Source organism: Scyliorhinus canicula, chromosome 12 (genome assembly GCF_902713615.1).
Source record: "Scyliorhinus canicula chromosome 12, sScyCan1.1, whole genome shotgun sequence".
Taxonomy (NCBI): Eukaryota; Metazoa; Chordata; class Chondrichthyes; order Carcharhiniformes; family Scyliorhinidae; genus Scyliorhinus; species Scyliorhinus canicula.
Genome location: NC_052157.1, coordinates 141,970,568 through 141,996,337, shown reverse-complemented (window position 1 = coordinate 141,996,337; position 25,770 = coordinate 141,970,568). Strand labels below are relative to the sequence as shown.

General features: G+C 44.6%; 1 protein-coding gene across 3 annotated transcripts in view; it reads right to left on the bottom strand.

The window, feature by feature from the left end:
* The window catches only part of LOC119974945 (coronin-6-like), a 283,817-nt gene that overhangs the window by 48,356 nt on the left and 209,691 nt on the right, over window positions 1–25,770 (bottom strand). For all 3 annotated transcript variants that reach the window (XM_038814320.1, XM_038814317.1, XM_038814318.1), the window contains one exon: window positions 2,464–2,593. In XM_038814320.1, the coding sequence (XP_038670248.1) occupies window positions 2,464–2,593 (130 nt within the window). The remainder of the gene's footprint in view (window positions 1–2,463; window positions 2,594–25,770) is intronic.

Below are 25,770 nucleotides of genomic sequence, written 5' to 3'. Positions count from 1 at the left end.
CATCGTGAGGTTATCCGTGGGCTTGCGGTAAAGCGAAGTGCTGAGGTGACCGTCCTTGATGGAGATGAGTGTGTCCAAGAATGCAACTGATTCTGGAGAGTAGTGCATGGTGAGATGTTAAGGAGGGCAGCAAGGGGCAACTTGCGGAGATGGTGGAGAAAGGACGACAGGTCTTCGGCATGGTCTGCATGGGTAATAGGGCTAGGGACCCCTTCATAGCCTCTCAGCTTCGTGATGACCAGGACTAGGCTGTGGAGACCTCTCCCACCACGGGGTCTGACATCCTCTCATTACTGCCATTCATGGGCAGGATGCTAAAGTGATTGGCTGAACGTTGCAGGAGAATCAGGGCCGGCTCAAGGCACCGGCAACTCGGGCTGTTGCCCGGGGCGCCATGTGCTAGGGGGCGCCAGACTCGGCTCCCGCGCATGCGCAGTTGGGCCGGCGCCAACCAGCGCATGCGTGGTGGCCGCACTCCCCCATTGTGGCCGCACTCCCCAGGGCACTCCCCCAGGGCGCCCCCCCCCACCCCCCGGTCCGTCCCCTCGGTCCGCCCCCCCCGCTCGGTCCGCTCGCCCCGCTCGGTCCGCTCCCCCCCCTGCCTCGGGTCCGTCCCCCCGCCCCCCCCCTCGGGTCCGCCCGCCCCGCCCCCCCCCTCGGGTCCGCCCCGCCCCCCCCTCGGGTCCGCTCCGCCCCGCCCCCCCCCTCGGGTCCGCTCCCCCCCTCGGGTCCGCTCCCCCCGGGTCCGCCCCCCCCGCTCGGCCCCCTCGGCCCCCCCCCCCCCCCCCCCCCCAAGGGCGCCGAAGTTCAGCTTGCTCGGGGCGCCAGCAACCCTAGGGCCGGCGCTGAGGAGAATGATGGTGACTTGCAGTGAGGACAAAGTAATAATCCTCTTATCCTCTGTGAAATGTCTGGCGCTTGCCTGACAGAGAGTTGAATGCAACCTACCACTGAATGGAGTGATCCTGGGGCACAGAGAGGCTGAGTGACACATACATAGAAACATACATAGAAAATAGAAGCAGGAGGCCATTCAGCCCTTTGAGCCTGCTCCACCATTAATTATGATCATGGCTGATCATCAAATTCAATATCCTGATCCCTCCTTGCCCCCATACCCCTTGATCCCTTTAACCCAAGAGCTATATTTAATTCCTTCTTGAAATCGCACAACATTTTGGCCTCAATTACTTACTGTGGTAGTGAATTCCACAAATTCACCACTCTCTGGGTGAAGAAATATCTCCTCATCTCAGTCCTAAAAGATTAACTCCTCATTCTCAAATGATGACCCTCAAACTATGACCTCCCCCACCTCAGCTGCTACTGCCCCCTCCGAGGTCAGGGGTCCCAGTGTTTTCCTCCCACTCAGAAGTAAATGGGTTGGTTAGGGTTTCAGGTCACATTTGAACATCCTGCCTGATTGTAGAATGGACTTTATTTGTGGGATTAGCTGCCTTAATACTCTGTATTCATTTTAACCGGCTGCTTGACTATATTTCATGGAAATAGGCACTTGGCAAAGCATGATGGATATTTAGCCTTATTTTTTAGTCAAGAGGTTCTGTATGAAACAGTCAGAAGGTCATACAATGTAAACAAGCATACAGCTGCACACTGTTTTGCTGACAGTGGACAATTATTATTTTTCTTAGGCGAGGAACTCAAGTCCTACTCGTTTTTTCTGTCTTTTTGCTAATCTAAAGAATGCATTTTTTCCGAGATATTGCTTACTGTAACATATAAATAGCTTGCCGTACCTCTGTAGCGAGGGGACATTTGGAATGACTTTGGTCTATCTAATCCCCCCACGAACTTTGTTTTAAATAAAGGACCTTTCGCGAAAACTTGAAGTGCTGACTATTATTTTCTTCAACACTGATCCACATCTGCCTGTATTTTGCTGGCTTAAAATTGCCTCCAATGACCCAGTGCACTATCCCGCCTTGGGATACTGGGATGTTAGCTTTCCTGCCATTGTACAACTGGCCAACAGGAGGCGCAGGGTAGCAGCTTGGAAGGATCCTCATTGTAAATTGCCTTCTCCTAGTTTGGAAACATCACGCCCTCCTTGCCCTCCTTGAGTGCAGGGTAAATCTGATGGTTAATGCTGCACAGAATTATATTTATTTAGGAGTAGAATTACTCCCCTACCGAGCGAACTGTATGTAGCAATCTGCAGTTCCTGCATATTCGGTAAAAACATGAATTATACGAAAATGCACTCTACTATCATAATTTCTTAAAGTAGCCAATTTCTCAACATTTTATTGCCTAAATCTGCTAGAGGGAAGAGAAGTGCAAACATATGTTGTAGATAATGTAAAGACTTATTTTTTCATGTGCCAGGTGGAAAGGGTTCACGACCACCTTCCGACTCATTGAAAGACCAGCGGTGTAAGCCACATGCACTACTTCAATGTGTCACAGCTTGAACAAAGTGGACCATGGTGATGACATTACCTGCACTAAGTAAAATATTCCGGGCAGTCGGATGCCATGAAATAATTCCAACCCTCTTCGAGTGTCCTTCCAAAACAACAATGGGGTCTGTTATAGACCGGAGCGCTATGTGATCTGGGATCTGCCAAACCTAGGAGAAGATGAACAAAACAAGACTTAGTTACAAATAGTTAGCTGACTAGAATTTATGAGCTGGGCAATCTGGCGAACTTGAAATGAAGGACACCAAATCCTAATCTCAGTGCCCAGTCCACGTCGAACCAGATAATCAAATAAGTTCAGAGTTTACGATTTATTTTTTTGATATCAGACAATGGACCAAAATTGTACCATACTTTCAACAAGAGGATATAGTGATGGGAAATAATTTATCAAAACATTTAAATTAGTTGCCTGAGGAAAAATTATACAAATATGTGTTCTCTTGGTTGTATTTGGAAAGCACATCATCCGCAACTTGAAACATTTCTGGTGAAAATACAGTTGAGGTATTGCAAGCCAACAACAGTTTGTTTGCTGAAGTCTCACTGGGCCATACGTTCTTTCACAAGGGCAGTTTAATAAACATGATCATTTGGTACAAATTAGCTCAATAATCCTGGGATTCATGCCGCCCCCCTCCCCCAGCGATTCTCCGGCCCGGCGGGGGGGTCGGAGAACCCCGCCCATTGTTTCTATTCAAATGATCATCTAATGCCCTCTTGAATGCGTCCATTGAACCTGCCTCCACCACACTTCCAGGCATTGCATTCCATACCAGAACCACTCGCTGGGTGAAAACATTTTCTTTTGCAAATCACTTTACATCTCTGCCCTCTCCTTCTTGATCCTGTTACAAGTGGCAACCAGGGGCTTTTCATAGTAACTTAATTGAAGCCGACTTGTGACAATAAGTGATTATTATTATTATTATTCACTTCGGTACTCTGAGTCAGCACAGCTATGCCTCTCGGCATCTTGTAGTTGGATAACTCATCACCTTTTCCCCTTGTGAAAAGCTGCTCACAACTCTCTTCTTATCTTTAACTTTATTCCTTTGCATCAATATCTTTGTTGAGAGGATGGAGCCTTAAGGGATACAAACAATATTACAACTGTTGCTTTCGCAATGATAGACACAAGGCTGGAATAATGTTGATCTATAGTTTAATGCTATAGCATTGGACTAGTTTTGTTGATATACTTATATTGATTGGAAGCTTTCAGTGAGAAATCACATTCCAATGTTTCCCTCCCCCTACACGTCCTTTCGCTGTGTACGTTTACTGTTTCTTAGTTCACTAGTTGTTATCTTACACTGAGACTATGGATTGGCTATCTGCTGAATTGATCCAGGTCTTTACAGCCCTGTTATCTCCGGAGCTGCGCTCCGGAAGCTCGTGTTTGAAACAAACCTGTTGGACTTTAACCTGGTGTTGTAAGACTTCTTACCCTGATACTTGACACATGATGTTATCAATGGTGTAAGAGATGCTCTCGTCCAACTAATTTATGAATAGTAGGAATGGGTGAACAAATCCCTGCCAAACAGACATTTTCCTGTTCACGACCATAGAACATAGAACAGTACAGCACAGAACAGGCCCTTCGGCCCTCAATGTTGTGCCGAGCCATGATCACCCTACTCAAACCCACGTATCCACCCTATACCCGTAACCCAACAACCTCCCCCTTAACCTTACTTTTATTAGGACACTACGGGCAATTTAGCATGGCCAGTCCACCTAACCCGCACATCTTTGGACTGTGGGAGGAAACCGGAGCACCCGGAGGAAACCCACGCACACAGGGGGAGGACGTGCAGACTCCACACAGACAGTGACCCAGCCGGGAATCGAACCTGGGACCCTGGAGCTGTGAAGCATTTATGCTAACCACCATGCTACCCTGCTGCCCCTGTTTACTCCTTTTTCTGTTGAGCAGATTGTAATCCATTAATTTCCTTCCTTAAACTTTCACATGTGGAACTTTAATCTAAAAATGCAAGTAGATTATATTCACTAAAAAAACTCGCATCTACTAGCATGGCACCTTTATGAAGAATTCCATTAGATCAGTGATAACTTGCCTATCATATTGTTGACTGCTTTGCCTAGCTCCTGTAGCCTTTTGAAGAGCATTAGTAACATTGGGCGCGATCTATACGAATGGGGACAGAGTCCCGTAGCATGCAAGATTAGCCGGCTGTTTCCCGGTGCTCGGAGCGCGAGAATCATCCTGCTATCTAATGCCCATCCGGGTAAATCGGGGGCCTCAGTGGGGGACTCCCCAATGGGAATACACTGAACCCCCGTTTTCTGCAATGAAGAGTTCCGCTCGCTCCTGATGCGACCCTGAAACCCTCCCAACACACTATAAGGGGGGGTCCCCAGCTCTGGCTCTCCCCCCCCCCCCCCCTCCACACTGCGTATGGCACCCTATCACTGCTGCACAAAAATGCCAGCCTGGTGCCCCAGCAGTGCCCCTGCCAGCTGTCAGTGCCACCTGGGCACCTTGGCATTGCCAGGGGACATGGGTGGCACCAGAAATGCCAGGGTGTACCAACCTGCCCAGAGGGCATGCACCCGTTTGTGGACACCAGCACTGAACTGCGCTCGCCCGAGCACTCCAAAGCAGAAGGGTGAGATCCCACATCTTGGTTAAAACTCAGGAATGCATATTATGGTGAGACTAGCTGACTCTCTAATATGCGGATTTGCCAGAAAGTTAGATCTCGGAGGCGTGGCGAGCCGGGTAGATCCTGGAAGTGGGATCTCCCAGCATTTACCGGTCGCGTTGCAGAGCACTGCTTTTCAGGCGCAACGCGACAGGTAGATCCTGCCCATTATTTCAATTGACATTATGATTTTTATCATTATAGAATTTGGACCATTGATCTGTCATATTTCGATTCCGGCTTCATGACTTCTTGGAATATTGGAATATGTTGCTCATCTTCAAAATGTTTAAGAATAGTTACTGGATCTGGTATATTATAGATGCAATGCTGCTTAATTATATTTTGACATTTAGCTTTGCATTTTGTACCAGTCGCAAATCTATGTGTCACAACTGCTCTTATAGCCTCTACTTTCTTTGCCAATCCTAGCTGAAAATGACAGTTTTACACCCACACTGGAGCTGCACTTCATCTGTTGTTGAAGTCCAGGCAGCATGAGACTACGACCACCAAATAGCCTCAAATAGCTTCTCTCCAGATTAAGTCAAGCCCCAAGCTCCAGATTCACACTGTAACAATGCATCAATCCTATGCTTCATAGTGACATTAAGGTCACAGTCTAAATGTACTCATTCAAAACTTTGTTCAAATTCTCTCAATGGAGCTAAGCACCCTACCCCCATCCCTGCAATCATCCCCTCCCAACAACATAGCCTCCAATTGTCCAGGGGCAATGCTACATGAGATGATGCATTATCTCACAGCAGAAACATTGTGTCCTTCTGCTATTATCCACACTTCTGGTTCTTCTTTATTTCAATTATCCCAATTGCATCTTGTAGCTCTCCCATTCCTGTTCTCCGGTATTCTTTTAAACTGTTTATTATTTCATATAAATGGTTAGAAGCTCAATTTTCACTTACTGATTTAGCAGTTGCAGCCTTGGTCTTAATCTGCTGTGCTTTTGTTCTTTAGAGGTTTAATTCCACTTTAAAATAACTTGCTGCTACTTCAATAATTTTACTTTTTAATAATCTTTATTGTCACAAGTCGGTTTACATTACACTGCAATGAAAAAGGGGCTGTTTAGCACAGGGCTAAATCGCTGGCTTTGAAAGCAGACCAAGGCAGGCTAGCAGCACGGTTCAATTCCCGTACCAGCCTCCCCGAACAGGCGCCGAAATGTGGCGACTAGGGGCTTTTCACAGTAACTTAATTTGAAGCCTACTTGTGCCAATAAGTGATTTTTATTTCATTTCATTTTCATGAAGTTACTGTGAAAAGCCACATTCCGGCGCCTGTTCGGGTACACGGAGTGTTGAATTCAGAGTGCCCAAGTTACTGAACAACACGTCTTTCAGGACTTGTGGGAGGAAACCGGAGCACCGGAGGAAACCCACGCGGACACGGGGAGAACGTGCAGACTCCACCACAGACAGTGACCCAAGCCGGGAATCGAAATTGGGACCCTGACGCTGTGAAGCAACAGAGCTAATCACTATTATTTCCATTATTCGAATAATATTTCCATTATTCTAGTCCCACCTCCTACATCATCCTTTTTGAAGCTGCAATTTGCTCTTCTTCAAGTGTTCTCTAAAGGTTTCAGCCTTTGATAGAAGATCAAATTGAGCTGGAATGATCAGAGGAATCCAAATGCTCAGTTGCTTCCAGGTTACCAATCAATGCTGATGAAGAGGAATGAGGAGAATGAAAGCATGTGGCATTCACAGAATACTCCACGGGAAATTTTCCAAAACGCTTTGCTGTACAAATTAATTAGCAGAACTGCAATCATTGCTCTTACAGAAGGCAACGTAAAACTTTGCTTCATATGGTGTCCTAAGACATTTACACTTTCATCTCTCTGGTAGCCTCTAATCTGACCAATTTACCTCCAGGAGACTGATATTATCTATGATTATCACATTGCCGTTTCAAAAGGGAGACTTGCTACCTTAGGAAACATATTACTATTTTCTCCCAATAACACTGACAATTAAGATCCTTAATGTATAATGCCCAAGCTCCTCAATTTAAGGATTGTTCTAATATTCTCAAAGTAACCATAAAGGTGCACGGGACATTGATCTGGTGCCATCTACTTTAAAGTCAAATTACGCACAATGTTCCCACTTTGCTTAGTTCAAATTATTGGAGTATTCAAACTCTTAAGCATGAAAAATGATAATTATCAGGAGTAGAATATAATGGCTTTCATTTTACTTCATGCAGTTCAAAGAGCAGAACAGCAATTTTATGACCGATCACAGCTAACTAGTTATTAGGCTGTCAATGTTAATTGTAAATATGCAATACACAACGGATGATGAGAGCCCAGTAATAAAATGGCCCTTTGTTTATTGGAGACAATTATTCTGTGCATCAGCCTGTACAAAGTGATAAGACAATCTCTATAAAAGGAAGGAGACAATGAAATAGCTTGTGAAATTTACAATCCCTAAAAGTATCTCTTAAATGAGGGCCGCACAAAGGAAGACTTGTGTGAAATGACCTGCCTTTAACCAGTTCTGACTTCGGCAGCTTTATTTATTTAGACTGTCTCCTGTCACAGTTCATAATTGCATCTCTTCGGTTTTGTGCTCAGTATGAAGTAAATACTCAGTAAAACGAAGCCTATTTTGTGAAAGGTTATCAACAAAACGCTCCCATCCTTAGAAACATTCACGACCCGATTAAGCTGCTGGTGGAACCTATTTATTCTGTACTGAGGGTCAGGCTGATTGAAAGGTTTCACCGTAGAACCTCAAGAAAAAAAGAAATGTTGTCCGTGAAGTGAATGAGAGCTGGGAAACAACAATCTATCTTGCTTCATAATATAAGAGCGCCAGATCCCGCTGCCCTTTTCTCGATGGAAGCTCCTTGCCTTTCGTTAGATGTTTCTTTTTTCTGTTCATCTGACACTTTGGATGTTTAGTCCCATGCTCTCCAGCGGCACATTCTAGTTAACAAACATGAAATGCTCTGAAAAGGTCTATATGGACTTATTCTTTTCTATCTGGGCTTCCTTCTTTTATCTATCGCATAAGTTGAAGTACCAAGAGAAGGATTACATCGGATATATATCACAGAAACAGGCCATTTGGTCCAATTATCCCATGCTGGTGTCTTGCCACAGTTGAGCCTCTTCCCTCTTTCCACAACTAAATCTACCACCGCCCCTCTATTCCTTACTCCCTCAAATGCTTGTCTAACTGCTCCTCAAATATATCCATATCATTCATTTCGACCACTCCCTGTCGCAGCGGATTCCACACTTTTACCACTTTTTGGGTAAAGAACTTTCTTCTGAATCCCCTGTTGGGTTTCTTGGGGATTATCTTATATTGACGGCCTCCAGTTGCGCTCTTCACCAGAAGAAGAATCATTCGCTATGTATCGACTCTATCAAAACCTTTCAGAATTTTAAAGGTCAGTCACCCTTCTGCCTTTTTTTTTCCAGAGAAAATAGACCCAGCCTCTGAATCCTTTCTTGATATGCATGACCACACATTTCAGGTATCATCCTTACAAATTTTCTTTGCAATCTCTCCAGTGCCTCCCTCTCCTTTTTACAATATGGCAAGCAGAATGGCACACAGTATTAGAAGGGTGCTCCAACTAACGCCCGATACAGATTTGGTATAACTTTCCTATTTTCAATTCTATCCATCTAGAAATAACAACGAGTGCTTGGTTTACTATTTTGTGACCTTGCTCACCTTTTAATGACTGATGTGTTGCACTCCAAAATTCTGCCTTAGGGAGAGAAAAATTACCAGGTAAATCACTGTAATCCAGTATTGCACACCACCTGGTCAATGGATTAAGATAACTGTCCTTCAATGGCAAAGGTTTAAAGTGATGTTGGCTTTTTCCTGCACCTTTTAGCCATTATAAACATTTAACAACACTTCCTCAAACATTCCCTGCCTCCACCACCGACGCACAGTGACAGTCATGTTTACCATCTACAAGATGCACCTGCAGCAACTCGCCAAGTCTCCTTTGCCAACACCTTCCAAACCCGTGATATCTACCACCTAGAAGGACAAGGGCAGTAGAGATGTGGGAACACCACCACCTGCAAGTTCCTTTCAATGTCCCACACCAACCCACCTCGGAACTATCTCAACATTCCTTCACAGTGGCTGGATGAAAATCCTGCAACTCCCTTCCTCACAGTGTTGTGCATTCACCTGCACCAGGTGGACTGCAGTGGTTCATAAGGCAGCTCAACCACAGCTTCTCAAGGGCAATTAGGGATGGACAACGAATGTTGGCTTAGCCAGCGATGTCCGCATCCCGTGAAACAATAAATAAAAAAACCTGGGATGGACTGGGGTTGGGAGGGGGTGTGGGTTGAGGTTCAGAACATCATCTGGCAACATGCTCAAACAGGGAATGCTGCATTGGACAGAATGTACCAAAATAACAAGGAGATAGAACGACGAGGATTAAAGAGAAGCTCATGGGAGTTGTAGTTCAGTCATTGAATATATGAGATCAAACTCGCTTTTGGATCACCTCAAAATACCAATGAAGTAGATCTTGGCATAAATCCAAATTCCACCACAATGAACAGATTATGGTAAACCAACTTCTGGTTAACTTTTTAAAACCAGCCCGCGTCACTACAAAATGTTCCTCATCTTCCGCTCTATATGAAAGAGTTATAAATGGTTGCTTACTGCAAAAGAAATACCCATAGCCGTGATTTGTTCGTTTTGCATTTTTATATTTTTTCCAATTGTATAGTTTGTTCTCCCTTCATAATCAGTGTTTAATCACAGCTACTGTAGATTACGGCTTGTTCAAACGACTATATCGAGATCAAGAGTGCAGGGTGACAGGACCTGAGCAGAAACCATCTGACCTTCTGCAGCTTGCTCTGTATGATGACATAAAATAACTGCATGGAGAAGAGAGGCAAATCTGTGACAGAAGACAGTCACACACAGCAGAGGGCAGGACAGAGTCATGCTGCAGGCTGAATACTTTCAATGTTTGCTTTCAGTAACACAGATTTGATGTATATCCATGACGAGATCATAAGATTAGTATGGATAATGAAGGCCGTTCAGCCCATCTTATATCATCCATCTTGAAAGATGCTCAAATCCGATGTTGGCAACGACCGGTCAATCCAGGAGCCCACTTCGTGTAACGGACGCTGCTGCTATTCCACATTCCTGTTTGAAAACTTCCTGAAGGACACAGATTCTGAGCAGAAAGTTAGAATATAGAATTCGATGCAGAATCATGTCGAGAAAGCAGAATAAAGAGGGCATGAAGGATGGAACCAAGAGAGGGGAGCCAGGAAGAAATATAAACATATTCTAATTTTTTTTTTTAAATCTCCGGTAACTGAAGAGATGAGACTGAGCATTTTTAATTTTCAGTGCCAGACTGTTATTTGGCAGCAATTAAGGCTGTGTTGGAAATTCATTCATCCTCAGGTGGCACAATGGCGCAGTGGTTAGCACTGCTGCCTCACAGTACCGAGGATCCAGGTTCAATCCTGGCCCCGGGTCACTGTCCGTATGGAGTTTGCGCATTCTCCCGGTGTCTGCGGGGGACCCACCCCCACACCCCAAACATGAGCAGGTTAGGTGGATTGGCCACACTAAACTGCCCTCAATTGGAATTTAAAAACAATGTATTCAGGTATGTTTTCTATTAAATAAATTCCTCAATGTCATGGTGTTCCATGCATTTACATGGCAGGTCTATCTGTGAGATACTATTACGATGAAGTGTCTGGAGTAGCAGGGCTCTTGGACAACAGCTTCCTGATTTTCGTGTTTAACTGAGCATGTGCAGTCACCTGAAAGCATTGTGCAATTTAGCCATTAGTAATGATGGACATGTCATTATTTTTAACTGCAAAATCGATGCCATTGTCCATATTTATGGAGCGAGAACCTACGGGAAAAGCATGTGTTTGTCTTTACTAGGCAGAAACGTCACCACATGAAGCATTCGGGTAAGCAAACGAACATTTCAAATAAAGATGGAAGGGAATTGCAGAAGTACCTGTTGAAGCTATCTGAGTTAATGGAGGTCGATTTTTTTTTCTCACTAAAAAGCCACAGGCGCGATTCTCCGCTCCCCACGCCGGGTGGGAGAATCGCGGGAGGGCCGGGTGACTCACGACACGCCACCCTGACACCCCCCGATCACAGAATCGCCGCTCGCCGTCGCTGGTCGACATCTGGTCGCTGCCGTCGTGAACATGGCACCAAATCTTCGTTTGTGGCTTGTGGGGGGCGGAGAGGGGAGTGAGCACCACGGACGTGCTCGGGAGGGGACTGGCCCGCGATCGGTGCCCACCGATCGTCGGGCCGGCGTCTCCAAGTGACGCACATTTTGCCCTCCGCCGCCCCGCAAGATCAAGCCACCAGGTCTTGCGCGGCACCGGAGGGAAAGACGACAAACGTGCATGCGCGGGTTGGAGCCGGCCAACCTGCGCATGCGGGGCTGATGTCACATAGGCGCCGCCGTCGCGTCATTCTCGGCGCGCCGCCTTGACGCAAGCGTCAAGGCCTGGCGGCCGAGATTTACGGAGCACCACTCCTAGCCCCCTGGGGGTCAATATGGTGTGAGGAGCGGCCTCCGAGGACGTTGTGAAACTCAGCTGAGTTCACGACGGCCTTCCCGATGCCGTGCGGGAGCGGAGAATTCCGCCCCACATGTTTGGGAAGAAAGAGACAATGTTATGTAAATTATTCTCATTGTTTTATACATTCAAGAGATGTGGGCATCACTGGCTTGGCCAGCAACCATTGTCCATCCCTTGAGAAGATGGTGGTGAGCTGTCTTCTTGAACTGCTGCAGTCCAGGTGGTGTAGGTACACCCACAGTGCTGTTCCGGAGGGAGTTCCAGGCCTTTGACTGAACAACAGTGAAGGAACGGTGACTTATTTCCAAGTCAGGATGGTGTGTAACTTGGAGGGGAACTTGAGGGTGGTGGGGGTTCCCATGTATCTTGGATTGGATTGGTTATGTTTATTGTCACGTGTACCGAGGTACAGTGAAAAGTATTGTTCTGCGTACAGTTCAGACAGATCATTCCGTACATGAAAAGAAACTACATAAGGTAAACATAAAAAACACAATGTAAGTACATAGACACAGGCAATAGGTAAACCATTCAAGAGTGTAGTACTACTCAGTAGAGAAGATGTGTGAAGAGATCAGGTCAGTCCATAAGAGGGTCATTTAGGAATCTGGTAACTGCAGGGAAGAATCTGTTAGTGCGTGTTCTCAAACTTTTGTATCTCCTGCCCGATGGAAGAAGTTGAAAGAGAGAATAACCCGGGTGGGAAGGGTCCTTGATTATGTTGCCCGCTTTCCCAAGGCAGCGGGAGGTGTAGACAGAGTCAATGGATGGGAGGCAGGCTTGTGTGATGGATTGGGCAGTATTCATGACTCTCTGTAGTTTCTTACAGTCTTGGGCCAAGCAGTTCCCATACCAGGCTGTGATGCAGCCAGATAGGATACTTTCTATGGTGCACCTGTAAAGGTTGGCAAGAGTCGAATTTCCTTAGTTTCCTGAGAAAGTATAGGCGATGTTGTGCTTTCTTGGTCATAGCGACAACATGGGTGGGCCAGGACAGGTTGTTGGTGATATGCACACCTAATAATTTAAAGCTGTCAACCATCTCCACCTCGGCATCATTGATGCAGACAGGGGTGTGAATGATACTTTGCTTCCTGAAGTCAATGACCAGCTCTTTAGTTTTGCTGACATTGAGGGAGAGATTGTTGTTGTTACACCACTCAACTAGGTTCTCTATCTCCCTCCTGCATTCTGACTCAGCGTTGTTCGAGGTCTAACCCATTCAACAAACTTGTAGATGGATTTGGAGCCAGATTTTGCCACGCAGTATGTGTGCAGGGAGTATAATAGTGGCTACGTATGCAGCCTTGCGGGAACCTGGTATTGAGGACTATCGTGGAGGAGGTATGTTTTTTATCCTTACTGATTGTGGTCTGTGGGTCAGAAAGACGAGGATCCAGTTGCAGAGTGAGGAGCCAAGTCCTAGGTTTTGGAGCTTTGATATGAGCTTTCCTGGGATTATGGTGTTGAAGGCCAAGCTGCAGTCAATAAATAGGAGTCTGATGTAGGTGTCCTTGTTACCTGCTGCCCTTGTCCTTCTAGATGTCAGTGGTCATGGGATTGGAAGCTGCTGTCAAAGGAAACTTGGTAAGTTGCTGCAGTGCATCTTGTAGATGCTGTTACTACTGTGTGTCGCTGGTGGAGGGATTGAATGTTTGTGGAAGGGATAGCAAACAGGCTTTGTCCTGAATGGTGTCGTGTTTCTTGAGTGTTGTTGGAGCTGCACTCATCCAGGCAAGTGGAGCGCATTCCATCACACTCCTGACTTGTTCACAGGGTCAAGAGCTGGGTTACTCCCCACTCATCCTAGCCTCTGCCCTGCTGTTGTAACCACAATATTTATCTGGCTAGTCAAGTTCAGTTTCTGGTCAACAGTAAATGTATTACCTGCACATAGTTGTATAGCATAGTTGTTCGCAAGTCTTCTGACAAATTTAACTCCAAAATGGACTTATAACCACACACCCACTCCCTCACTAAGATCACATGTTTATATCTCCATTGCATTGGAACATTCATTTACACTTTTGTTTTAAGCACCCCAGAGTATGAAACATTGTTACCGAGGTCAGCTATAGAGGGAGGTACTCTTTTGTTTTGGGTTTATCTGTACGGTTTGTTTCTCAGAACTGGTTGGAGGCCTGGAAATGGCTTTGAGACAAGCAGAGAGAGAAATCTGCTGACGGCTGTGGACCACTCAGCAAGAAGGCAGTGAAAGCCATGCTTGAGCTGGGGTGTCCACATCATGAGGGATGATTCAAGAGAGTTAGAATTAACGTCATCTGGCCGGATGCTAACAGAAGAACCACAGGGAATCTCACACCTCAGAGAATAGCAGGAACGCTGAGGAGACTCCAATTGAATTCCTGAGAGCTGTGGCATACTTGGTTTGGTCCCAGGAAAGCAAACAAACTGTCAGGAACCTGGACGGTATGGTGGAGATTTTGAACTGAATTTGAAACAAAATAGGAAGTGGTTTACTACGATTTTTGGTTTTAACAGATAAGAGTTTACAAAATGTAAGTTTTAAATTAGTAGCTTGCTGTGTTTAATTCTTATACTGTAGAAGCTTTGTTAAAAACGGTTCTGGTCACCACATTACAGTAATTCCTCTGGAGAGAGGCAGAGGAGACATACAAGGATGTTGCCAGGCCTTGAAAATTGCAGCTATGAGGAGAGATTGGATAGGCTAGGACTGTTTTTCTTAGAACGGAGAAGACCAAGGGGTGACCTAATTGAAGCGAACTAAATTATGAGGGGCCTAGACAGGAAAGACTTGTTTCTCCTCACAGAGGGATCAATTACCAGGGGTCATATATTTAAGGTGATTGTAATGGAGATGTGAGGAAAGACATTTTCACCCAGAGGGTGATGGGCATCTGGAATTCACTGCCAAAGTTGGTGGTTGAGGCTGAAGAGCTCAACCCATTTAAAGACTCGCTGGGCCGAATGGCCTCCTTCTGCACTGCAGGGATTCTATGGATCTATGATAATTTATTTCCCTTCCTCCCTGTTGCGAGAGCCAGATGGCATCAGGATTGACTGTTGTGCTTTTTTAAGTAAAGAGAGGGAGCATGGCAAGTCAGGCCTGTCAGGGAACAGCATCCAAGCATTACCCTGTTTTTGTTTCCAGCCTCATCACTAAGAACAGCAAGGAGGTGAGATGAGGAGTCAGCAAGGAGATGAAATGTGGAGTTACACTTCCAATCAGAAGGTATCTAAAAAACATCAGCTAGCTTCATTAAGAGTGGCACTCATTGAGTTCTCACTTATATAACGTGCAATGTGCTAACAGGAACCAGTGATATCCACCTGCCCTCGGATCAATCCCTCCGTTCAACCACAGGAAGAGTGCATGTGTACTCCCTGTGGACAGCCAGTTTGAGAACTGCAGCTGGGAATGAGCCGCTTAAAAAAGTACCAAAAGTACGTTTGAACGATCTGCCAACTAATTCATCCTCACCACCATCCCCATTCGCAGGTTCAGATTTCAGTTAGGAAAACAAATTCTCCCCTGCCAATGTAAAATTAGAAGTGAGATATTCATTAAATGGAAAACAACACGATGTCAATAATACTCACCGGGGGGAAGAAAAAGCAAGATTCGATTACAGGAAAAAATTAAAGCACTGAAAAATTTACTTTGATATTTAAATTACCCAGGGGCTTCAAGTAAAAAGCACGGCAACTTCAAAAATATTTGATCCCATTAGAATTGGTTTTGTGTTGAAGAGTTTACTTTAAGATTACAAAGCCTGTTTCATGACTGAATGCCAGGATATCTTTTGTAGTATGGCTGTGAGATTAACCCATCAATTAAGATTCTGGTAAAATATCTCAAGTCAGTGTCTTGTGACGCAGTGGGTAATATCCCCAACTCTGAGCCAGAAGCTCTGGATTTGAATCTGACTGTAGGATTTGATGGCCATGGAAGGTGTGTTCATAACCCGGCCAAACAGGCTCATTTGTCAACATTGAAATCCTTCCAACATATCTATAGCAGAAGATAAGACATCTGGTCAGCCATGCTTGATCCCTCAAGCAATAGCTTCTGGTTTCAAGCAAGCAACCCATCCCAAACTAAACAAGGTAAGAAAACAAACAGAAGCATGTCCTCTGTCGAAAATCTCGCGGCTACTCCGTAAAAGCGGTAACTTGTAGCAGGTCTCTCCTCAGGCAATCAGGAGAATTCAAGCCTTCGCCAGATCAGCTAAGGGTCCCAAGTGAAATGGATTTGAAGAGATTCAATTCTGCATCCAAATGTATTCATAACACAAGGCAAAAAGATGGGGCAGAGGAAAACAAAGTGGACAAAGTCAATCCTTCGTCAAGAGTCATCCATCGAAAGGAAAAAAAGGAAAACTCATTTATTAATTCGGCCAAATTCGCAACAAACCTTTTTTTAAAAAAAGTTAATCGAAGTGCAGTAACTGTTGTTTTGGAGACAAATGAGGCTGTCAGTTAGCACACAGCAGAGGGCAGTGAGATGGTTGAATGCTGTTTGTTTTGCTGATGGCCCTCGAGGGTTGAGTGTGGGCCAGGTCGCTGGCAGAACTCCCTGCCCTTCGTCGGAAAAATGTCATGGAACCGTTGACATTCGTTCATAGGTAGATGGCACCTCAGCTTAATGTCTCACCCGAAAGAGAGCACCACCAACAACCTAACACCTCTCAATGCTAAATTGAAGCTACAGGAGTGGGACACTCACAGGGCATCCTATTCGTTAATCATGTATGTGCATATTTAGGTTTTAACAAGGGGGACCAGGAAAAGCGATCTCTCGGGAGAGAATTGCATTTCCTGATTCTCTCCAGATTTTCTACCTGCGTCACCGTTCCCTCTGACAGCAAACGTGGACTGAAAATCGTCCCCACTGAGTTTCACCCTTCACAGACGCTGCCAGAGCTGCTGAGTTTATCCAGCATTTTTTGTTTTTGTTTCAGATCTCCAGCACCCGCAGTGTTTTGTTTTGATGCCTTTTGTCGGTAGCTAGCTTTGTGTTCACCCAAAATTGAAGAGAATCCATATCCTAACATGAACAACATAGTTTTGACTAACACAAACATTAACTAAGGGATTCAAGGTAAGAACCAAAAGGGCTTCCACTAAAAAAAATTTTTTAAAACCATAAAAATTAAACCATTTGTAAAGAAGACACTTTGTTCATCGATAACATTTGTGCAAGCCTTTTCATTGAAGATTATGTCACTGTAACATTTTTACCTCAGTCATGTTAGGCTGCAACAGTGATACAAAGACACCTCGTAGGTGAGATTTACGTCATCACAACATCTGCTGACAAAAGAAAATCGGTTTCCCAAACATGTCTTTTTATATACGAAGACAGTAGCCTGGTAAAGTTGTGACACTTTACACCTTTCTTTATTGAACAGGAACTGGATGACTCTGAAACTCTTGCTAGGGATCAACATAATGGAACTAACAACACAGCGTGTTCTGTTCTCCCACCAAATGCAGATTTAATATTAAAATTCATTTTTGTAAAGGAAGCAACTTCACCCTTTAACAACCGGGAATTTCTAATTTCAGTGTTTCCTGGAATTATATATGTTTCACAAAATAGGACTACCAAACTGTTGTACTTATTTTTGATGGAGATACTGAGACAGTAAGTAGCAGAACGTGATATCATTTGTCTTTTGATCACCTGACACCACGTTCCATATTTGTGGTCTATGATAGATGAAGGGCTTGTAATCAGGGAGAAATCTACAGCTAATTACCCTTCCTGCACTGGACATATCATAATAGACTTGTCACAGTACAAGAATAGCTCCTACCAAACATACTACAGCTTTTAAAAATCAATTTCTCTTTGCGTCAATTAAACACCGAATGGTTATTCGGGCAAGCGACAGGCCAGTTTCTTATAAGGGGCTGCTGGAGGGACCAGAAATTCCGATCAAAATTCTGACCCATATCTAAAACTAAAATTAAGTGGATGAAAATGTGTTTTTAAAAATGAGGTTTGGTTGAAAGAGCACTAATTAAATTCAATCAAAATTCTTGGTAATTTTCATTTTCTACAAGAAGGATACGTGAAATAACCTTTTTGAACTTTGGTGTGAATTCCTGTCAAAAGGAATAAATTGCATTTTTGGCATCAGCAAATGGCAAGTCAATGGGAAAGGAAAGATTGACCAAATGGCACACAGTCAGATGGCGAAGATGGATGAAAAGAAACCCAATTGGACCCGAGATCAAAGGGCAGGGATGTTGCTTACAGGCCTATGCAATGCAACTTCGCCTCTGCGGTAAAGCCACTGGCAAGTCAAGGTTTTCAGCTTTACTCAGAACTTGCGAACTATGAAACTCTGACTACATTCGAAAAAAATTCAAACTCTTATTTCACTCACCAGCTGAAAACAAATGCCTGAAAAATCTAATCCACTGCTCTGCCTTCAAGGGGCAGTGATGTCCATACCTTACATCAGTGGAAATCAATGCCTTTAATCAATGAACATCTAAATGTCAGAGCACTAATTGATGCTCCTAATGCAATTTTCAATGGTTTCATTGTCCCTGGACCACAATCCTTTTTGCTCAAATATTCATACTTCTGGGCTGGATTCGCAACCCGAAGGTGCAGTAAATCCAGCTCCTTTCTTGGGGTGGTCAGCCTGTGAATCACGTTTTGAATTCAACGTCGAGAATTTCCAGGTGAGCTCTTTGCTGTGATTGAACGGGCTGCTTTTCTCTCCTTAAACTGTCAGTAGTGTTCATCAGCTCGTACCCGATATATTTACAGCCCTGATAGAGTGAAATGGTGCATGGTAGTTGGGGCTTTAGTGAAAGGATTCCTGTATTTAAGCAGTCACACATTCGAGGCACCCGAGGGCCACATTTTGTTCCATTTTGCTTTTTTTTTTAGAAACATATTTTTATTTCATTTCTAATTCGAGGGGTGGAGCTGGTGCTCTTCTTTGGGTAGTACCCTTCATGTTGCAAAGGTTGTCAGCAAAATCGTTCCTCCAACTTCACTTGCCAAAAAATCAAATACTCTGAGGTCAAGCAATGGTGCAAAGCTCTATCTGATCAATGCATATTAACCACTGCCTGAAAGGAGAATCTCTTCTGCACCAGTGTGTATTTATAGCATCCTGCATGACACATTCTTGCGACCAGGGTGAGACACTGCCAGTTCTGTAGTGGCTGGTGATGAATTGGGGGATGAGTTTTGTCAGTACATGTAGCAGCTAACTTTCTCACAGCACGATCCTAAATAAAGCGATGATGTTAATCATTTTTATTTATGCGGGGGGGGGGGGGGGGGGGGGGGGGGGTGGTTTGCTCTGATCGCTGACTGAGGAAAAACCTATTTTGCACAATGAATACTTGGAATCTGGAATGAACTGCCTGAGTGTGCCTTGGGGCGGATTCCACCTTGGCTTTCAAAAAGAAATTGGGTGACCGTATGCAGGGAAAGACTCCGCAGGGCTACACTGAAAGGGAGGGAGACTAGCTGAGTTGCTCTTGCAGAGAGCCAGCACGAACACGATGGGGCGAATGGCCCCCTTCTGTGCCGAAAGCACTCTATGATTCTAAAAGCAAGATTGCTGCGGATGCTGGAATCTGAAGCAAAAACAGTCTCAGCAGGACTGACAGCATTTCTGGAGAGAGAGAGAATGGAGCTCATGTCTCTGGGTGATTCTTTGTCAAAGCTATGATTCTATTCTACGTATTGAGATTGGACAAAAATGAAAATTGCTTCAATGGTGCGTTAGCTTTTCCTTCACCAATACGTAGCTTTTACTTGAAATAGCGATCTATTTTTACACACTGCTTAGTGCAGTCAACCATCATTGTATCTTTTCTTTGTGAATGCGAACTCTTGGCCCCAGTTCTGTTCCTTTGCATTAATGTTTCATATGCCTGGCAGTCAGACAAATGCTGATGAATAAAATACAGCAGATGGATCCTCATTAGGTTGAGGGAATGCCCTCATTTACCAATTAGCTAATTCTGGAATATACACTCCATCCATCAGATGGAGCGGTACGTTGGTAGAATGTTCTCCATTAAAAAGAGACAATTGAAAACCCTGTAACCAATCTTTATATTTCCCTTTCTTTAATGTGCAATGACCAACTTCTAAAGCTGCCAATAGCCTTCACGTGTCCGCTATGAAACAGTTTTGCAATAGCCAGGAAACAATATTCCAAATGCATTCAAAATGTTATCAATGTAATTTTTTTTTAGAAGGCATTTTCGAAATAATGCACACACATTTTTTAGAATATTATAGCTTTGCAAAGTTCGCCAAATAAGAGAATCAGGTGGGAAGAGCAGGAATTTGGGTCATAATGCTCGACTGAAGACCATCACTACTTCTGCTTTATCAGGAGACCCAGGCAGCCTCTGAGGGTTTCACTCGGCCATTTTTAAAAAGATTTCTGGTGAGGTGAGAGGACCTCTCACTTTATTACAGCAAACATACCCAGGCAATGGCTCAGTCCTCACTAAAAGTCAAAAACAGGAAAATCCCTGGCCATTTATTTTGTGGAGGCCGGGCATTTGTCGTGGCGTGGCTGCTCGCCCCTCACCGGTCGCAGTATCAGTGAAGGGGCACCGCCGATTTCTCCACGTAAAACGCCACAGATCGTCCGCACTTAGCCTCAGAATCGGAGAATCTGGCCCAAGAGGTACCAAGGTTACAATATGGCCGCTAACTTTATTGGACCACCTGCTTTTAATTTCCACTCCCTATAGTTCACTGCAAGAGGCTTTCAATCCTTTCGAATTAAGTAAAATATTCAGAGCAATTGCAAGTCAAACTAAGCATACATAGAGAACCATGTGCTAAGTACTGGCATAGGTCACTGAGCCAGTTGTTTTACTCGTTGCATTATTTTAGAGGTGTGACATAAACCTCTCAACAGACTGCTCTGTCCACTTTCATTACAGGCTGATTGAAGGATGATACAAAACGTAAAGAATGGCTTAGAATGAGGCCATTAGATTTAAAAAAAAAAAAATTCCATGGGATGTGAGTGATGCCAGCAAGGCTGCATTTATTGTCCATTCCTAGTTGCCCGCAGATGTTGGTAAGTTGTCTTCTTGAACCTCTGCAATCCTTGTGGTTCTGGTGCTCTCACATCGTGTTCTGCAGAGAAGATGAGGATTGTAACTTATCATCAATGAAGGAATGGTGATAATTGCCCAAGTCGGATGGTGTGCGCCTCGGGAGGGAACTAGAAAGTGACAGTGATCCCATGATATTGCTGCTCTTGCTTTTTGTTGTGGTATGTGGGTAGTGACCCTACCTCTGAGTCAAAAACTCTGGGTTTGAACCCACTCCGGGACTTGATGGCCATGGAAAATACGTTTATAACAAAGCCAAACAGGTTGACTATCAACCTGCAAATCCGCCGACTATGTCTGGTCAGTCAGAACCTACAGAAGGCAAAGGCTAACCACGTCAGTAACTTGCCAAACATAACCATGATCGATGCATGGAAGCCCATGATCACCACAGAATAGCACCTGAAGTAATTATAGTGAGATGCAGCAGTGCATCCTGTACATGATACACACTGCAGAAATGATTTTGAACCCAGTGACAAGGGGCACTGATGAAGCTTACTGTTTTGGCCTAGAAAGTGTTGTTACAGCTACAGCCATTCCATCACACTTTGGACTCCTGCTTGTTCTCAGCATTCAGCCTCTAGAAGCCAAAACTAATGAAAGTTGTATTTGCATTTATACACTCATTTTTGCATCACTGGGGCGGGGATTGGAGGCCCACAGCTGCATGCCCTTTGGGCAGGGTAGTGCCCTAGTGCCACATGGGTACCCTGGCAGTGCCAGCCTGGCACTGTCAAGGTGCCCAGGTGGCACTGCTAAGGTGCCACGCTGGCATTTTCTCCACTTGTGCAATGGGGCCAGGGTTGCCTGCTGCGGGTGTTTGGGGGGGGGGGGGGTGGGGGTGCGTGGCGACCCTCCCATGTTGCATACAGGCTGGGCGGGAGGTTGGTGATTCTTTTTGGGGCCTAGGAGATTGAAAATGGCAACCTGCTTTCTCGCTGTAATTGGGAGTTCCGGCGAGCTGAGCCCCCCACTGGACAAAATGGGGCCTATATGCGGCCATGGTTGCGCGTTCCCATTCAGGCCCCTTATTCAAAGCGAGTCACGTTGAATAGCCATGTGTTTCTTGGCACTACGAGACTTTGTTCGCTTTCGGGACGATCGCGCCCTGGGTTTTATGTCGTATGGAATTCAACTCAAACTATGTCTAAAAAATATACAGATTAGAAGCAGCTTTTTAAAATTTGCACAGAGCTCATCGAAAAGGACAATAAGGAATTGGCAGATTCTCCGGTCTCCCAGCAGCGTGTTTATTGCCGGCATGCCGTTCGCTGATGGTAGGACTCTATCTTCCCCGCCACTTGTCAACGGTATGTCCCATTGTAACCAACCCATGCCGCCGGGAAACCCACGGACGGGATTGTGCTGCCAGCGGGAAAAGTGAATCCCGACGATGGGAGAATTCCAGCCAGTGTGTCTCATCCTCTCCCAATGTGTAGAATACAATGCTGGCACCAAGCTCTCCCATGACTTAAAGAATCTGTACCAGAGCCTGGCAGGAACAGCTAAAATATTAATAGTTGGGCGGACAAAGCACAAACACACCTAGTAAGCACAGAGCCACAATGATTATGGGAAACCCAGTACATAATTGAAACGTGGCATGGCCATTGGCTCAGCAACGTACAAAACATAACACTGTCCAGAGAAGGTCGCTCCTTATTTATGGATTTTCACTTTCCATGGCATTTAATTAGATGCATTTTACAAAGTCCCGTTAATTAATAAAATATAAACCACCCGACCCTTTTATCCATATTCCAAGCGTCCATCATCAAAGAAACTGTCACAATATTGACTGGCCTAGTAAATACAAGTACAGCATTGACCAATACATCGTAACTTTAATTTCTGTCCAATTGATGTTTGACGTTATGACTGTTATTGCCGAGGGTCACATGTTGGATTCCCGGCTTGGTTTACTGTCTGTGCCGAGTCGGCACATTCTCCCTGCGCTTGAATGGGTTTCCTCCGGGTGCTCCGGTTTCCTCCCATAAGTCCCGATAGACGTGCTGTCAGGTGAATTGGACATTCCAAATTCTCCCTCTGTGCACCCGAACAGGCGCCGGAATGTGGCGACTTGGGGATTTTCACAGTAATTTCATTGCAGTGTTAATGTAAGCCTACTTGTGACACTAATAAAGATTATTATTATTGGCAGCCTCTTATCACTGGTACTTTCAATTGTTAGGAACTCCTTTCACAAAGATGAAAGTACTGTGCGGCACGGTGGCGCAGTGGTTAGCACTGCTGCCTACGGCGCTGAGGACCCGGGTTCAATCCCAGCCCCTGGTCACCGTCTGTGTGGAGTTTGCACATTCTCCCCGTGACTGCGTGGGTTTCGCCCCCACAACCGAAAGATGTGCAGGTTAGATGGATTAGCCACGCTAAATTGACCCATAATTGGAAAAAAAATAATTGGGTACTTTAAATTTAAAAAAAATAAACAAGATGAAAGTACTTTAACCCAGCGATATCGCTTTTCCGAAGCAACTATTACTGGATTTTTCCAGCCTGATTCTCTCCCCAGCAATGACACCTTTTTAGTTATCGTCACGGTTGGGGGAGGAACCCTGGCGGATTTCATTCCTCGCCTAGCTTAATGAACCTTACTCACACCGTTCAGACTTTATTCAAACATTTAGAGGTCCAGATACACTAACCAGCCGAGTGTTTCCCTGCCTTTCTGACCTTAGAAGTAGAATTTGGTATGAAGTTTGGCAATGCCGAGTGGTCCTCTTATCAGCTTCGGTTATCAAACCTCAAAGTCAGGCCAAACCCTTTGGGGGCTTGAGTTCCATGTCCAATTTCCAATGCTCATGGCAGTAAACCAAATAATACACTCCCATTTCAGTAACGTGGATTTCAAAGCACCATTTACAGTTTTGCTATTCATTTCCCTGTCAGCAGGCATAGGTCATTCCAATAATTATCGTTGCTTTGCAAGATTAAAACTCCTGTTGCTATAACAAATGGTAAACTGACGTGCTTGAAAAAAAGTTAAGAGCACCCCAGTGGATTTGAGAGTGATGTAAATAAAGTTATTATTATTATTGGCTTCAGGACATATTCTGGGAACTGTTTTTTTGTACAAACTATTTGACAGTTCTTAAGAAATTTAACCAAAACCATCAGTTGTTTTGCTTTAAATGTCAGATCCCTTTGAAGGTCGATAATATTATAAAAGGAGCATCCTACCCAATGACGGTGGGAAAAGGCATTGCCTTAAGGTGGTGTTATGGGCCAGGGTTTAGAGAACCCCAAAGAGTATCATGGAGTTCACCTGGCCCACAACATTTAATAGATTGTGGTTATGGGGAGCACAAAGGCCTACTTTACAGATGTGATGCAACAGAGAACTAAAAGTATGTTTAAAGAAAAACAATGTTCATTCTATGAATTCCATTAACATTTTTGAACACACAGTAAACATCTTAGCAACCATCAACTAAAATACTCCCCCCAAAGAATACAGTACTCTATAAATAACCCTTAATCTTTCCTTACAACGTTCATAAGACAAAAGGTCCTTTTTAACACAGAGATCAGGTTTAAATTCACTTCTGAGAGCACTTATCACTTTGAAATCTTGAAATGATCTGGAGACAATCTTTAGATTGCAGAGAGAGATCCTTATACAGCTGTTTGCTTTGCCTACAGCTATCCAGCTCTCAAAACGAAACAAATGCACACCCTGTAGCTGCCTGCTTAAAGCGAAAGTGAAAGACAGACAGTCCAGCTCTACCCACTCTCTGACATCACTGCAGCTATCTGACAAACACCCATTTCTTAAATGTACACCCACTACAGCCTATTCGATAAACACCCATTTCTTAAAGGTACTCGCACATGACAGTGGTGTTACATTATGAGATCAGAGTGGCCTATTTTCGGTCCTTGCTCCATGCTCAGTTAACCGATCAGCGTCTGCCTCGGAGCTGAGGAACTACAGTTAGCTCAAGAGCAAAGACAAGGAATTGTCTGGGCAGCATGTTATCCCCCATGGGATATCCATGGAAGCCTTATTGGGCAACATGGCGATAGATCTTCCATTTGGGATACAAAGTCCTCTGGCGGACGGGGAAGTCAGAGGGAATCCCGCTGGGTGGTTGAACACACGCGATCTTCTGCTTTTCAGCTCATTACTTACGGATCTGTGAGGAGCGAGGTTAATCTCGGGATGAGGCAGGCAGGAAATCGTCCACCCATTGTTACCTCATGTGGTCGAACGGCCTGACACCATTTTTTAAAAACTATATTGTTTATTAGTTTTTTTCCCTTTTTTAAAAAAACAATAAAGGGACAAGTAACAGAAAAACTATGCAAAATGGGGACGGACGGACCAAAACCTATTGCCAGCATAAATATTTGTATTTATGAACAGAACAGAACAGGGTAGATTCAGAACAGGACATTTGGGGGACCAGTGTCTCCAGCTTAAATGCCGCATTAATCGAACAACAAGTTGAGTGGGGAAAAGAGGGCAAGATCATATTAATTCAGAAGGATAACAATACAGATCCTCACACCCCGAAGCATTGCAATTCTGACTAACAGCATGGGATAAATTAAATTGAAATGAGACAAATTGGCTCATGGGAAGCCCAACAGGAGCACGTCAGACAAATTTATGTTAGGAGTCCCATACTTTACAGAATGCATCAGATTTCGAGCGAAGAACAGATGTCAAAAATTCCATAGGGATGCATTCCATAGTCAGCCTATGCTAGTTTTGAATAGAAGGATATTTGTGACTAATCCAGGAACATAGCATATTCATACGGGCAGCAACGGTCAGAATATTATATAGCCTTTTTCCGTGAGAATCCGTGATTCTCCCATCCGGGAGAATCAGAAATACAGGATTAGGCTCTATAACAAATCCTCTCCAGTTCTCTGACCACACCTGACCAATAGGATA